The following is a 17287-nucleotide window of genomic DNA, read 5'->3' as shown; positions in this document are numbered from 1 at the left end:
CAAGTGACTATTAAAAATATTTCGCCAAAACAAAAAGTGGTGTCAGATGCTGTGAAAGTGCCGGCGCTTGTGCAAGAGTTACTAAGAGAGCGCAGGCGTTTGTGCAAGAGTCATTAGGACAGCGCAGGTGCTTGTGCAAGATTCACTACGAGAGCCTTTTGGCTAAGATCAAGTGTAGTATGGACAGGCTGCACTTGGTTGAGGTCATTAGGTTACATTTAAGCTTCATTTGAAGCAATTTTTAAAAGCGGCATCTCGGCCTTTTGGCTAAGATGCAAATGAGATCAAGCCTTGGAGGAGGTGAGTCTGCACCTACTCCAATCAGCTTGGCTCATGTAGATCAGGCCCAAGACAGGAGTGTAGGCCCTGTCTTGTCAGCTCGGATCGGAAATGTCTCAACTTGTTGAGACTCTGAATTGGACTTGATTTGATTGAATTGGAAAAGTATTTTAAAAAAGAGTCACTACGAGAGCGCAGGCACTTGTGCAAGAGTCATTAGGACAGCGCATGCGCTTGTGCAAGAGTCACTAGCGGCACGGTAGCACAGTGGTTAGCACTGCTGCTTCACAGCTCCAGGGTCCCGGGTTCGGTTCCCGGCTCGGGTCACTGTCTGTGAGGAGTTTGCACATTCTCCTCGTGTCTGCGTGGGTTTCCTCCGGGTGCTCCGGTTTCCTCCCACAGTCCAAAGATGTGCGGGTTAGGTTGATTGGCCAGGTTAAAAATTGCCCCTTAGAGTCCTGAGATGCGTAGGTTAGAGGGATTAGTGGGTAAATATGTGGGGGTAGGGCCTGGGTGGGATTGTGGTCGGTGCAGACTCGATGGGCCGAATGGCCTCCTTCTGCACTGTAGGGTTTCTATGATTTCTATGACTATGAGAGCGCATGCGCTTGCGCAAGAGTCATTATGAGAGAGCAGGCACTTGTACAGAAGTCATTATGATAGAATAGACGCTTGTGCAAGAGTCACTACAAGAGCACAAACGCTTGTGCAAGAGTCACTACGCGAGCGCTAGTGCTTGTGCAAGAGTCACTATGGGAGAATAGGCGCTTGTGCAAGAGTCACTACCAGAGCACAGGCGCTTGTGCAAGAGTCCCGATAGGAGCGCAGGCGCTTGTGCAAGAGCACTATGAGAGCACAGGCCCTTGTGCAAGAGTCACGATGAGAGTGCAGGTATTTGTGCAAGATTCATTACGAGAGAATAGACGCTTGTGCAAGATTCACTATGAGAGCGCAGGCGCTTGTGCAAGAGTCACTATGGGAGAATAGGCGCTTGTGCAAGAGTCGCTATGAAAGCGCAGGCACTTGTGCAAGAGTCACAATGAGAGCGCAGGCACTTGTGCAAGAGTCACAACGAGAGCGCAGGCACTTGTGCAAGTGTCACAACGAGAGCACAGGCACTTGTGCAAGTGTCACAACGAGAGCACAGGCACTTGTGTAAGAGTCACTACGAGAGAATAGACGCTTGTGCAGGAGTCACTACGAGAGTGCAGGCACTTGTGCAAGAGTCACTATGGGAGGACAGATGCTTGTGCAAGAGTCACTATGAGAGCGCAGGCGCTTGTGCAAGAGTCACTATGAGAGCACAGGCTCTTGTGCACAAGTTAATACGAGAGCTCAGACGCTTGTGCAAGAATCACAACGAGAGCGCAGGCACTTGTGCAAGAGTCACTACGAGACCCAGGCACTTGTGCAAGAGTCACTACGAGAGAATAGACGCTTGTGCAAGAGTCACTACGAGAGCACATACGCTTCTGCAAGAGTCAATATGAGAGTGCAGGCGCTTGTGCAAGAGTCGCTAGGAGTGTGCAGGCACTTGTGCAAGAGTCACTACAAGAGCACAGGTGCTTGTGCAAGAGGCACTATGAAAGGACAGGCACTTGTGCTACGAGACCCAGGCACTTGTGCAAGAGTCACTACGAGAGAATAGACGCTTGTGCAAGAGTCACTACGAGAGCGCAGGCACTTGTGCAAGAGTCAACACGTGAGCACAGGCACTTGTGCAAGAGTCACTGTGAGAGCACAGGTGCTTGTGCAAGAGTCACTACGAGAGCACAGGTATTTGTGCAAGAATCACTATGTGAGGGCAGGTGCTTGTGCAAGAGTCACTATGAGAGAATAGGCCCTTGCGCAAGAGTCACCAAGAGAGAATAGGCACTTGTGCGAGGGCCACTATGCACCTCTGTGCAAGTGGAAGGGACAGTCTTCAATTACACACACATTATTTGGGGCTAGTTATATTGCACGGGGATGTGTTAGTCATGCAGGGTCAAGCTGCGCGTGTGCATTAAGTGAGGTTGAAGTTGCACACGAGCAGTAGTCAGGCATATTCAAGCTAGTTGCATTCCGCAGGGGCACATTGGTTGGGGCCTGAAGCTCTGCACATGTTAATTGTGGGTTCATATTGCACACACGTGTTTGTCAGGGGTGTTCAGCTATGCGCTCATTAGTCTGGGGTGGATAAAGCTGTGCACACACATTACTCACGGCGTCAAGTTGTGTGCATGGACACTTGTGGGATTGGATCACTGTCCTCAAGTACCTATGTTTGACACCTTGTGCTTATGTGTGAAAGTTGTTGAATGTCTCACATTATAGATGACTCTATAATGTGCACATTATAGAGTCATCACTATTTATGGCAGAGAAACAAGCCATTCAGCCCATCGCGTCTGTCAGGTTCTTTATGGTATCCTTTCAGTATCTTTTCCCGACATAGCTCTGCAATTTTATTTCCGTAATTAGAATAGTAGAGGGATGGGAACCTGAGCAGGGAGACAGAGGAGAGAGAAACAAGGAGAGAAATAAAGGCAGAAATATAAGAAGCAAAAGTGGAAGGCAGAAAAAACAAGGGTAAAAAACAAATGGGGCCAAAATGCAAAGTAAAGCTAAGATGACTAACAAGGTTAAAAAGGCAAGTTTGAAGGCTTTAATGTCTTAATGCGTGGAGCATTCACAATAAGGTAGATGAATTAACACACACAAATAGATATAAACAGTTATGATATAGTTATAATTACAGACACATGGCTGCAGGGTTACCAAGGATAGGAACTGAACATCCAGGGGTATTCATCATTTAGGAAGGACAGACAAAAAGGGAAAGGAGGTGGAGTAGCATTGTTAATAAAGGAGGAAATTAATGCAAGAGTGACAAAGGATAATGATTTAATAATTCATGATGCGGAATCTGTATGGGTGGAGATAAGAAACACCAAGGACTGAAAACATTGTTGGGGACTGTCAATCAGCCCCCAAACAGTAGTGGAGATGTAAGGGAAGGTGTTAAACAAGGAATCAGTGATGCATAAACAAGGGTACAACTGTAACCATGGGTGATTTTAATTTATATATAGATTGGACAAACCAAACTAGCAATGGCTTAGTGAAGGAACAGTTCCTGGAGTGTGTACGTGATGGTTTTTTTCAGCCAATATATTGAGGAACCAACTGGAGAACAGGCTATTCTAGGCTGGGTACTGTGCAAAGGATTAATTAACAATCGTGTTGTGCAGGGTCCTTTGTTGAAAAGTAACTATAATATGAAAGAATTCTTCATTAAGGCATAAAGTGATGTGGTTAAATTCATAAGAACATAAGAAATAGGAGCAGGAGTAAGCCATCTGGCCCTTCGAGCCTGCCCCGCCATTCAACAAGATCATGGCTGATCTGATTCAAACTAGAATCTGGGATCTAAATTAAGGGAACTATGAGGGTGTGAGGTCTGAAGTGGCAAAGGATAGATTGGGGAACCTTACTAAAAGGGCTGATGGTGGATAGACAATGGTTCATATCTGAATATCGTGTGCATGAATTACAACAATTATTCATTCCTGTCAGGAGCAAAAGTAAAAGAGGAAAAGTGCTCAACCATGGCTTACAAAATAAATTTGGGATGATATTAAATCCAAAGAGGAGACCTATAAAATTGACATGGGAAAAGCAGCAAGTCTGAGGATTGGGAGCGTTCAGCAAAAGAGGACAAAGTGATCAAGGGGGAAAAATAGAAAAAGATTTAGAGTAAAATTGCAGTGAATATAGAAACTGACCGCAAAAGCTTCTATAAGTATGTGAAGAGAAAAAGATTAGTCCAGGCAAATGTCCCTTACAGTCAGAAGCCAGAGAAATTATAAAGGGAGCAAAGAAGTGGCAGAAGAATTGACCATGTATTTTGGTTCTGTCTTCACAAAAGAGGACACAAATAACCTCCCAGAAATGTGAGGAAACGAAGGGGAAAATGTGAGAGGGCAGAATTGAAGGAAATCAGCGTTAGTAAGAAAATGATGCTCGGGAAATTAACGCTGAAAAATCACTAGGGCCTGATAATCTATATCCCAGAGTGTTAAAGGAAGTGGCCCTGGGAAATATTGGATGCATTCGTGGTCATTTTCCAAAATTCTACAGACCCTGGAGCAGTTCCTCCAGATTGGAGGGTGGCAAACGTAAACCCACTATTTCAAAAGGGAGGGTGAGAAAAAAGGGAGAATTACAAATCAGTTAGCCTGACATCAGTAATGGGGAAGATGCTGGAGTCTATTATAAAGGACGTGATAACAGAACATTTGGAAAGTATAAACAGGATTGGAAAAAGTCAGCAGAGGTTTATGAAAGGTAAATCATGCTTAACAAATATGCTGGAATTTTTTGAGGATGTAGATACTACAGATGACACCAATAGGTTCAAGAGACAGAGTGGCTCTAGGAAGAAAATGGAGAAGAGCTTTGGCTCCACGGAGTTCAAGTTCTGCCATTGTGGTAGCACTCTCAGCATCAAGGGCCCAGTTCGATTCCGGCCTTGAGTAACTGTGTGGTGTTTACATGTCCCCTCTGTGTCTGTGTGGGTTTCCCCTGGGTGCTCTGATTTCCTTCCACAGTCCAAAGGTGTGCAGGTTAGGTGGATCAGCCATGCCAAATTGCCCCTTAGGGCAGGATTTTCCAGCCGCGTTCGCCCCAAGACCAGAAAATCCCACCCGAGGTCAACGGACCTTTGCAAGGTCCGTGTCCTGCCCGCTACAATTCCCGTGACGACCAGGATGAGAAAATCCACCCTTAGTGTCTAAAGATATGTGGATTAGCCAAGTCTCAGGGTTACAGGAATAGGGCAGAAGGATGGGCCTTGGTAGAATGCTCTTTTGGAGAGTCAGTGCAGACTAAATGGGACAAATAGCCCCCTTCTGCACTGTAGGGATTCTATGGTTCTATTATTCCCTGCATTTAGGGGTAGGAGCTCAGAGTAGCCCTAGGGGCTGTTGGTGGCTCTGTGTTGCTTAGAGTTGGAGATCAGAGAAGCTCAAAAGCAGTTGTTGGCAGTAGTCCAAAGATGTGTGGGTTAGGTTGATTGGCCATGCTAAAATTGCCCCTTAGTGTCCTGAGATGAGTAGGTTAGAGGGATTAGCGGGTAAAATATGTAGGGATATGGGGGTAGGGCCTGGGTGGGATTGTGGTCGGTGCCGACTCGATGGGCCGAATGGCCTCTTTCTGCACTGTAGGGTTCTATGAATCTATAAATCTATAATCTATGTAACCAGGAGAAAAGATACGGAAGAACCAGTGGATGTGGCGTATTTGGACTTTCAGAAGGCTTTTGGCAAGGTCCCTCGTAAGAAGTTATTGGGTAAAATTAAAGCACATGGATAGGGGGCAATATATCGGCATGGATCGAGAATTGGTTGACAGACAGGAACCAGAGAATGGAAAAAATGGATCTTTTTCTAAGTGGCAGGCAGTGACTTATGGGTACGCAAGGATCACTGCTTGGGTCCCAGCTGTTCACGATATATACAAACAACCAGGATGAGGGAACCAAATGTAACATTTCCAAGTTTGCTGACAACACAAAACTGGGTGGAACTGCGAGTTATGAGGAGGATGCAAGGAGGTTTCAAGGTGATTTAGACAAGTTGAGTGAGTGGGCAATATAATGTGGATAAATGTGAAGTTATATACTTTGGTGTGAAAAACAGAAAGGAAGAGTATTATTGAAACGGTGATATATTGGGAAGTCTACAAAGGGATCTGGGTGTCCTTGTACACCAGTCGATGAAAGCGGAGAGGCAGATGCAGCAAGCAATTAGGAAAGCAGGCCTTCATTGCAACAGGACTTGAGTTCAGAAGTAGGGCTACCTTAGTGCAATTACACAGGGCCTTGGTGAGACCACCGCTGAAGTATTGCATACAGTTTTGGTCTCCCTCCCTAAGAAAGGATATTCTTGCCATAGAGGGAGTGCAGCGGAGGGTCACGAGGCTGATACCGGGGTTGGTGGGACTAGACTCCGAGGAGAAATTGGTTTGAATGGGCAGATTCACGAGAGTTTAGAAAGATGAGAGGAGATCTGATTGAAATGTATAGAATTCTAACCGGGCTGGACAGACTAGATGCAAGGAGGTTATTTTCCCTGGTTGGGGAATCTAGAACCAGGGGACACAGTCTCAGGATATGGGTAGACCATTTAGGACTGAGATGAGAAAATAATTTCTTCACTCAAAGAGTAGTGAATCTGTGGAATTCTCTACAACAGGTTGTGGAGGCCATTCACTGAATATATTCAAGATAGAGATAGATTTTCTTTTGATTTTAATGCCATCTCAGCCGATATATTGCCCCCTATCCATGTGCTTTAATTTTACCCAATAACTTCTTATGAGGGACCTTACCAAAAGGATATGGGGTGAAAACGGGACTAAGGCATTGAGATCGAGCATCAGCCATGATCACACTGAATGCCGGAGCTGGCACAAAGGACCGAATGGCCTAATCCTGCTCCTAGTTTCTACGTTTCTTCAGTGTCTATCAAAATCCTTCACCATCTCCACAACACCACCCACGTAATCAGCGGGTTCCAGGTCTTTAGCATTCTTGGAATCAGAGAGCCCCTACAGTGCCCAATGAGCCTACGCCGACAGCAATTCCACCCATGCCCTATCCCCTTAACCCCACATATTTACCCTGCTGGTCCCTTTGACACTAAGGGGCAAATAGGTCAATTAGGTCAATCAACCTAACCCAACATCTTTGGACTGTGGGAGGAAAGTGGAGCTCCCGGAGAAAACCCACACAGACACGGGGGGGGAATGTGCAAACTCCACACAGAAAGTGACCCGAGGCTGGAATTGAATCCAGGTCCCTGGCACTGAGGCAGCAGTGCTAACCACCGTGCCACTCATTCACTGTGCAAAGACGTTCCTCTTGACGTTCCCCTGCAACTCTTGCCCCAAATCGAAAATCTGTGTCCTACTCTTGGTACCATCAGTTAACGGGAAGAGATTTTCCTTGTTCTACAAATACACAAATGAGGAGGAGTAGGCCACTTGGCTCCTCGAACCTGCTCCCTCATTCAATTAGATCATGGCTGTTCTAATTGTAACTTCAATTCCACATTCCCACCTAATTCAATAATCTTTCGCCCCCGACTTTATCAAGAATCTATCTACTTTATATAAACCTGTTTTGATCTTGTACATTGCTAACAAATCTCCCTCGCTCCAAGGAGAACAACCCCAATTTCTCCAATTGAACCTTATTGTTAAAATCCCTCATCCCTCGAACCATTCTGGCAAATTTCCTTTGCACCCTCTCAAGGGCCCTCATATCCTTCACAATGTCTACACTGCCTCTCCCTATTACTTCTGCCAAAATGTGTCACTTCACACTTAGAAACATAGAAAAACTACAGCACAAAAACAGGCCCTTCAGCCCCACAAGTTGTGCCGAACATATCCCTACCTTTTAGGCCTATCTATAAGCCTCCATCCTATTAAGTCCCATGTACTCATCCAGGAGTCTCTTAAAAGACCCTATTGAGTTTGCCTCCACCACCACTGATGGTAGCCGATTCCACTCGCCCACCACCCTCTGTGTGAAAAACTTCCCCCTAATATTTCCCATGTACCTACTCCCAAGCACCTTAAACATGTGTCCTCTCGTAGCAGCCATTTCCACCCTGGGAAAAAGCCTCTGAGAGTCCACCCGATCTATGCCTCTCAACATCTTATACACCTCTATTAGGTCTCCTCTCATCCTACGTCTCTCCAAGGAGAAAAGACCGAGCTCCCTCAACCTATCCTCATAAGGCATGCCACTCAATCCAGGCAACATCCTTGTAAATCTCCTCTGCACCCTTTCAATCTTTTCCACATCCTTCCTTTAATGAGGCGACCAGAACTGAACACAGTACTCCAAGTGGGGTCTGACGAGGGTCTTATATAGCTGCATCATTATCCCCGGACTCCGAAACTCAATCCCTCGATTGATAAAGGCCAGCACACCATACGCCTTCTTAACCACCTCCTCCACCTGCGGGGCCGATTTTAGAGTCCTATGGACCCGGACCCCAAGGTCCTTCTGATCCTCCACAGTACTAAGAGACTTTCCCTTTATATTGTACTCCTTCATCCCATTTGACCTGCCAAAACGGACCACTACGCATTTATCTGGGTTGAAGTCCATCTGCCACTTCTCCACCCAGTCTTGCATCCTATCCATGTCCCTCTGTAACTTCTGACATCCCTCCAGACTATCCACAACCCCACCAACCTTCATGTCGTCGGCAAACTTACAAACCCATCCCTCCACTTCCTCATCCAGGTCATTTATGAAAATGGCAAACAGCAAGGGTCCCAGAACAGATCCCTGGGGCACTCCACTGGTGACCGACCTCCATTTAGAAAAAGGCCCATCTATACACACTCTCTGCCTCCTTTGGGCAAGCCAGTTCTGGATCCACAGGGCAGCAGCCCCTTCGATCCCATGCCCTCTCACTTTTTCTAGAAGCCTTGCATGGGGGACGTTATCGAACGCCTAGCTAAAATCCATATAAACCACATCTACCGCTTTCCCTTCGTCAATGTGTTTCGTCACATTTTCGAAGAACTCCACCAGGCTCCTAAGGCACGATCTGCCTTTGACAAAGCTGTGCTGAGTATTCTTGAGCATCCTAAACCTCTCTAAATGCTCATAAATCTTGTCCCTCAGGATCTTCTCCATCAGCTTACCAACCACTGAGGTTAGACTCACCGGTCGGTAATTTCCTGGGCTATCCCTATTCCCCTTCTTGAAAAAAGGAACCACATCCGCAATCCTCCAATCCTCCGGCACCTCTCCCGTCTCCATCGACGATGCAAAGATCATCGCCAGAGGATCTGCAATCTCTTCCCTCGCCTCCCACAGTACCTGGGGTACATCCCATCCGGACCCGGCGTCTTATCTATCAGTGAATAAACTGAAGGTCGATAAGTCCCCTGGGCCTGATGAAATATATCCTAGGATTCCTTGGGAGGCAAGGGGTGAGATTGCAGAGCCTTTGGCTTTGATCTTTGGGTCCTCACTGTCCACGGGGATGGTGCCAGAGGACTGGAGAGTGACGAATGTTGTTCCTCTGTTTAAGAAAGGGAATAGAAATGACCCTGGTAATTATAGACCGGTTAGTCTTACTTTGGTGGTTGGAAAATTGATGGAAAAGGTCCTTAGGGATGGGATTTACGGCCATTTAGAAAGATGCGGATTAATCAGGGATAGTCAGCACGGATTCGTGAAGGGCAAGTCGTGCCTCACAAATTTGATTGAATTTTTTGAGGAGGTAACTAAGTGTGTTGATGAAGGTAGGGCAGTTGATGTCATATACATGGATTTTAGTAAGGCGTTTGATAAGGTCCCCCATGGTCGGCTTATGATGAAAGTAAGGAGGTGTGGGATAGAGGGAAAGTTGGCAGATTGGATAGGTAATTGGCTATCTGATCGAAGACAGAGGGTGGTGGTGGATGGAAAATTTTCTGACTGGAGGCAGGTTGCTAGCGGACTGCCACAGGGATCAGTGTTTGGTCCTGGTTGTTGTAGTGGGGACTTTAATTTCCCTGGCACAGACTGGAAAGTGCTTAGAGCTGGGGTCCGGAAGGGGAGGAATTTGTAAAATGCGTACTGGAAGGTTCTTTGGAACAGTATGTAGATAGCCCGACTAGAGAGGGGGCTATACAGGACCTAGTTCTGGGAAATGAGCCCGGTCAGGTCGTCAAAGTTTCGGTAGGGGAACATGTGGCAAATAGTGACCACAACTCTGTTAACTTTAGGATAGTAATGGACAAGGATGAGTGCTGTCCTACGGGCAGGGTGCTAAATTGGGGGAAGGCTGACTATAGCCGGATAAGGCAGGAATTGGTGGATGTTGATTGGGAGAGGATGTTCGAGGGTAAGTCCGCGTCTGGCATGTGGGAGTCTTTTAAGGAACTATTGATAAGGCTGCAGGATAGGCATGTGCCTGTAAAAAGGAAAGATAGGAAAGGTAGGATTCGAGAGCCGTGAATAACCAGGGAAATTGAGGATCTGATTAAAATGAAAAGGGAGGCGTACGTTAAGTCCAGGCAACAGAAAACAGATGGAGCTCTGGAGGAATACAGAGAGAGTAGGAAAGAACTCAAACGGGGAGTTAGAAGGGCAAAAAGAGGTCACGAGATGTTCTTGGCAGGCAGGATTAAGGAGAATCCTAAGGCATTCTATTCACACGTTAGGAACAAAAGAGTTGTCAGGGAGAAAATCGGACCTCTCAGGGACAAAGATGGGGAATTATGCTTAGAACCCAAGGGAATAGGGGAGATCCTAAATGAATACTTTGCATCGGTATTCACGAAGGAGAGGGGCGTGTTAACCGGGAGTGTCTCGGAGGGAGGTGTTGACCCGTTAGAGAAAATCTCCATTACAAGAGAGGAAATGTTAGGTTTTTTAGGGAACATTAAAACTGACAAAGCCCCAGGGCCTGATGGCATCTATCCTCGATTGCTCAGGGAGACGAGAGATGAAATTGCTGGGCCTCTGACGGAAATCTTTGTCGCTTCTTTGGACACAGGTGAGGTCCCTGAGGATTGGAGGATAGCGAATGTGGTCCCGTTGTTCAAGAAGGGTAGCAGGGATAACCCAGGAAATTATAGGCCAGTGAGCTTGACGTCCGTGGTAGGGAAGTTGTTGGAGAGGATTCTTAGAGACAGGATGTATGTGCATTTAGAACGGAACAATCTCATTAGTGACAGACAGCATGGTTTTGTAAGAGGGAGGTCGTGCCTTACAAATTTGGTGGAGTTTTTTGAGGAAGTGACAAAAACGGTTGATGAAGGAAGGGCCGTGGATGTCGTCTATATGGATTTCAGTAAGGCATTTGACAAAGTCCCACATGGCAGGTTGGTTAAGAAGGTTAAGGCTCATGGGATACAAGGAGAAGTGGCTAGATGGGTGGAGAACTGGCTTGGCCATAGGAAACTATGCAGACGCTGCGACAACAGATGAATGAACACCGCTCGACAATCACCAGGCAAGACTGTTCTCTTCCTGTTGGGGAGCACTTCAGCGGTCACGGGCATTCGGCCTCTGATATTCGGGTAAGCGTTCTCCAAGGCGGCCTTCGCGACACACGACAGCTCAGAGTCGCTGAGCAGAAACTGATAGCCACGTTCCGCACACACGAGGACGGCCTCAACCGGGATATTGGGTTCATGTCACACTATTTGTAACTCCCACAGTTGCGTGGACCTGCAGAGTTTCACTGGCTGTCTTGTCTGGAGACAATACACATCTTTTTAGCCTGTCTTGATGCTCTCTCCACTCCCATTGTTTTGTTTCTTAAAGACTTGATTAGTTGTAAGTATTCGCATTCCAACCATTATTCATGTAAATTGAGTCTGTGTCTTTATAAGCTCTGTTTGTGAACAGAATTCCCACTCACCTGAAGAAGGGGCTTAGAGCTTCGAAAGCTTGTGTGGCTTTTGCTACCAAATAAACTTGTTGGACTTTAACCTGGTGTTGTTAAACTTCTTACTGTGTTGGCCATAGGAGACAGAGGGTAGTGGTCGAAGGGTCTTTTTCCGGCTGGAGGTCTGTGACCAGTGGTGTTCCGCAGGGCTCTGTACTGGGACCTCTGCTATTTGTGATATATATAAATGATTTGGAAGAAGGTGTAACTGGTGTAATCAGCAAGTTTGCGGATGACACGAAGATGGCTGGATCTGCGGATAGCGAAGAGCATTGTCGGGCAATACAGCAGGATATAGATAGGCTGGAAAATTGGGCGGAGAGGTGGCAGATGGAGTTTAATCCGGATAAATGCGAAGTGATGCATTTTGGAAGAAATAATGTAGGGAGGAGTTATACAATAAATGGCAGAGTCATCAGGAGTATAGAAACACAGAGGGACCTAGGTGTGCAAGTCCACAAATCCTTGAAGGTGGCAACACAGGTGGAGAAGGTGGTGAAGAAGGCATATGGTATGCTTGCCTTTATAGGACGGGGTATAGAGTAGAAAAGCTGGAGTCTGATGATGCAGCTGTATAGAACGCTGGTTAGACCACATTTGGAGTACTGCGTCCAGTTCTGGTCGCCGCACTACCAGAAGGACGTGGAGGCGTTAGAGAGAGTGCAGAGAAGGTTTACCAGGATGTTGCCTGGTATGGAGGGTCTTAGCTATGAGGAGAGACTGGGTAAACTGGGGTTGTTCTCCCTGGAAAGACGGAGAATGAGGGGAGATCTAATAGAGGTGTACAAGATTATGAAGGGGATAGATAGGGTGAACGGTGGGAAGCTTTTTCCCAGATCAGAAGTGACGTTCACGAGGGGTCACATGCTCAAGGTGAGAGGGGCGAAGTATAACTCAGATATTAGAGGGATTTTATTTACACAGAGGGTGGTGGAGGCCTGGAATGCGCTGCCAAGTAGGGTGGTGGAGGCAGGCACGCTGACATCGTTTAAGACTTACCTGGATAGTCACATGAGCAGCCTGGGAATGGAGGGATACAAACGATTGGTCGAGTTGGACCAAGGAGTGGCACAGGCTTGGAGGGCCGAAGGGCCTGTTTCCTGTGCTGTACTGTTCTTTGCTCTTTGTCCTCTGCTCTTTGTGATTTTTATTAATGACTTAGAGGAGGGGGCTGAAGGGTGGATCAGTAAATTTGCTGATGACACCAAGATTGGTGGAGTAGTGGATGAGGTGGAGGGCTGTTGTAGGCTGCAAAGAGACATAGATAGGATGCAGAGCTGGGCTGAAAAATGGCAAATGGAGTTTAACCCTGATAAATGTGAGGTGATTCATTTTGGTAGGACTAATTTAAATGTGGATTACAGGGTCAAAGGTAGGGTTCTGAAGACTGTGGAGGGACAGAGAGATCTTGGGGTCTATATCCACAGATCAGTAAAGGTTGCCACTCAAGTGGATAGAGCTGTGAAGAAGGCCTATAGTGTGTTAGCTTTTATTAACAGGGGATTGGAGTTTAAGAGCCGTGGGGTTATGCTGCAACTGTACAGGACCTTGGTGAGACCACATTTGGAATACTGTGTGCAGTTCTGGTCACCTCCTATAAGAAGGAAGCGCTGGAAAGAGTGCAGAGGAGATTTACCAGGATGCTGCATGGTTTGGAGGGTAGGTCTTATGAGGAAAGGTTGAGGGAGCTAGGGCTGTTCTCTCTGGAGCGGAGGAGGCTGAGGGGAGACTTAATAGAGTTTTATAAAATGATGAAGGGGATAGATAGAGTGAACGTTCAAAGACTATTTCCTCGGGTGGATGGAGCTATTGCAAGGGGGCATAACGAAAGGGTTCATGGTGGGAGATATAGGAAGGACATCAGAGGTAGGTTCTTTACGCAGAGAGTGGTTGGGGTGTGGAATGGACTGCCTTCAGTGATAGTGGAATCAGACACTTTAGGAACATTTAAGCGGTTCTTGGATAGGCACATGGAGCACATCAGGATGATAGGGAGTGGGATAGCTTGATCTTGGTTTCAGATAAAGCTCGGCACAACATTGTGGGCCGAAGGGCCTGTTCTGTGCTGTATCTGTGCTGTACTGTTCTATGTTCTTGATGCCATTCAAAGATTCCAGCACAACCTCTTTCTTAAAGTCCACATACTCAATCTTTTCAGTCCACCGCAAGCCCACCCAGGTCCTTCTCCTCTGTGAAAACCGAGGCAAAATACTCATTAAGCACCTCTGCCATTTCTACTGGTCCCGTACAGATTTTCCCGCCTTCACCTTTTATAGGCCCTATTCCTTCACGTCTCATCCTTTTACTCTTCACATATTTATAGAACGCGTTAGGGTTTTCCTTAATCCTACCTGCCAAGGCCTTCTCGTGACCCCTTCTGGCTCTCCTAATTTCCTTCTTTAGTCCCTTCCTACAAGCCGTATACTCATCTAGATCCCTATCTTCGCCAAGCTCTCTGAACCTTTTGTACGCTTTCCTTTTCTTCTCGACTAGGTCTTGCACAGCTTTCGTGCACCACGGTTCCTTTAACCTACCAACTCCTCCCTGTCTGCTCGGAACGTTGTCCTGTAGAACTCTAGACAGACGTTCCTTGAAAAACTGCCACCTCTCTTCAGTACATTTCCCCGAGCAAGGCCTTTGACAAGGTCCCTCATGGGAGGTTAGTTAGGAAGGTTCAGTCGCTAGGTATACATGGGGAGGTAGTAAATTGGATAAGACACTGGCTCAATGGAAGAAGCCAGAGAGTGGTTGTGGAGGATTGCTTCTCTGAGTGGAGGCCTGTGACTAGTGGTGTGCCGCAGGGATCGGTGTTGGGTCCATTGTTGTTTGTCATCTATATCAATGATCTGGATGATAATGTGGTAAATGGATCAGCAAGTTTGCTGATGATACAAAGATTGGAGGTGTAGTGGACAGTGAGGAAGGTTTTCAAAGCTTGCAGAGGGATTTGGACCAACTGGAAAAATGGGCTGAAAAATGGCAAATGGAATTTAACGCAGACAAGTGTGAGATATTGCACTTTGGAAAGACAAACCAAAGAAGAACGTACAGGGTAAATGGTAGGACTCTGAAGAGTGCAGTTAAACAGAGGGATCTGGGAATACAGGTACAGAATTCCCTAAAAGTGACGTCACAGGTGGATTGGGTCGTAAAGAGTGTCTTTGGTACATTGGCCTTTATAAATCGGAGTATCGAGTATAAAAGTTGGAGTGTTATGGTAAGGTTATATAAGGCATTGGTGAGGCCGAATTTGGAGTATTGTGTACAGTTTTGGTCACCTAGTTACAGGAAGGATGTAAATAAGATTGAAAGAGTGCAGAGAAGGTTCACAAGGATGTTGCCGGGACTTGAGAAGCTGAGTTACAGAGAGAGATTGAATAGGTTGGGACTTTATTCCCTGGAGCGTAGAAGATTGAGGGGAGATTTGATAGAGGTGTATAAGATTTTGATGGGTATAGATAGAGTGAATGCAAGCAGGCTTTTTCCGCTGAGGCTCGGGGAGAAACAAACCAGAGGGCATGGGTTAAGGGTGAAAGGACAAAAGTTTATGGGGAATATTAGGGGGGGCTTCTTCACGCAGAGAGTGGTGGGAGTGTGGAATGAGCTGCCGGATAAAGTGGTAAATGCGGGGTCACTTTTAACATTTAAGAAAAACTTGGACGGGTTCATGGATGAGAGGGGTGTGGAGGGATATGGTCCAAGTGCAGGTCAGTGGGACTAGGCATAAAATGGTTCGGCACAGACAAGAAGGGCCAAAAGGCCTGTTTCTGAGCTGTAATTTTCTCTGGTTCTATGGTTCTAATACCTCCTTCCAATTTACTCTGCTGCCTTATGTCTTCATATTTCCCCATACTCCATATAAATGCTTTCCTAGCTTGCCTGATCCTCTCTTTTTCCAATGCAATCATAAAGGAGATAGAGTTATGATCGCTATCCCCAAGATGCTCTCCCACTGAGAGATCTGACATCTGTCCAGGTTCATTGGTCAGTATCAGATCAAGTACAGCCTCTCCTCTTGTCGGCTTGTCCACATGCTGTCTCAGGAAACCCTCCTGAACACACCTAACGAACTCCTCCCCATCCAATCCCCTTACCCTAGGGATATTCCAATCTATGGTTGGGAAATTAAAGTCTCCCATCACAACAACTCTGCTATTATTGCAACTCTCCAGGATCTGTTTCCCTATCTGCTCCTGCACCTCCCTGTTACTATTGGGTGGCCTATAGAAAACTCCCAGCAAAGTGATCGACCCCTTCCCACTCCGAACTTCCACCCACAGAGACTCTGCAGACAATCCCTCCACAGCATACACCTTCTTTACACCTTCTCTGTATAAAATTCCATTTATTATTTGTCTGCCCATGCCATTCGCGTATCTTGGTCCTGTTGTATTGAGTTGCATCATTCTCACTGTTTGCCACACTTCCAAGTTTGATATCATCAGCAAATGTTGAAATTCTATTCTGTACTGCATGTATGTCAATGCCAGGATCATGTTACATGCCGATTAATGAATATTGCCATGCACATGTGTCAATGTGTGTGTATCACAATGTACAGGGTTGATGTCACCTTTTATATGCAGAGCACATGCGTAGCCTTGCATGCATGTTAATGTATGTTACGTTGCACATGTACTGTGGTGAATGTGCCATTGTGTATTCATATTAATGTGACGGCATTACCAAGTCCTCGGAAACAAAGAAAAGACATATCCAAACATATTTTTATTCCTCAAAGTTCATTTGGACACTCTCCTCGCTTCAGAAACCAAAATGTTCCTTTCAGAATGAGATATGTGATCATTCCAACCTGACCCAATCACAAATCAGAACCATTATCCAACCTGGAGGCAAGATAATGAGCTGAACAATTAAACTAAAGTCAGCCAAACAATTTTGTCAGCTTCACAGTCTTTCTGACACCCCCCTTTTCTGAAGTCTGGCCTTGTTCTACCAGCTCCACCCTCTACCTCAGTGACACTGTTACCAGTGCAAACTCCCTCATGTAACTCAACACGAGCTTGCATAAATAATGCTTCCCCACGTTAGTGCTGGAGACACGTACTGCATAAATCCCAAGGCCGATTATGAGATTCTATCAATCGGGACCTACCTCATGAATCTCTTTCTTTGTCCAGAGTTCTTGCAGGATGTGCAACAAGTGGAGAGGTTCCAGGCCTGGGGAGAAGCAGATTGATTGCCTGTGACAGGATGCACTTGAAACACTGTGGTATTGTTACTGAGTACAGAATGGGCACTTTGTGCCACCTTGAAAACGGCTAACCTTCGAGCTGTCACTCAAGATTAGCAACTGAACCTCATTCACAATCCAAACAAATCTCCAGCAAACATCACTGTGTTGTGTTTTTATTAATATTCACAGAACTATCCACACTCACTAATGCCAGGAGGTGTACTCGCAACACTTCAACAAAATTGCCACCCTGCACAGCAACTTTGTATGTTAAGCACATCACTGGAGATGAGGCAGCTTGGAACAATTTGCATGGATGAAGAGCAGGATGTGTGCATTTGGTAAATTACATTATTCATCC

General features: G+C 46.2%; 1 protein-coding gene across 9 annotated transcripts in view; it reads right to left on the bottom strand.

The window, feature by feature from the left end:
* exd3 (exonuclease 3'-5' domain containing 3) overlaps positions 1-17287 on the bottom strand; it is a 637814-nt gene that overhangs the window by 464556 nt on the left and 155971 nt on the right. For 6 of the 9 annotated variants that reach the window (XM_078226739.1, XM_078226741.1, XM_078226746.1 and 3 more), the window contains one exon: positions 16846-16910. The exons of 2 other annotated variants lie outside the window; for them this stretch is intronic. In XM_078226739.1, the coding sequence (XP_078082865.1) occupies positions 16846-16910 (65 nt within the window). Of the gene's footprint in view, positions 1-16845; positions 16911-17287 lie in introns of those variants that run through there. One more of the 9 variants, XM_078226744.1, reaches the window with a different exon arrangement.

Source organism: Mustelus asterias, chromosome 13 (assembly GCF_964213995.1).
Source record: "Mustelus asterias chromosome 13, sMusAst1.hap1.1, whole genome shotgun sequence".
Lineage (NCBI taxonomy): Eukaryota > Metazoa > Chordata > Chondrichthyes > Carcharhiniformes > Triakidae > Mustelus > Mustelus asterias.
Note: the sequence above shows the minus strand (reverse complement) of the source record. Positions and strands in the feature narration are given on the sequence as shown.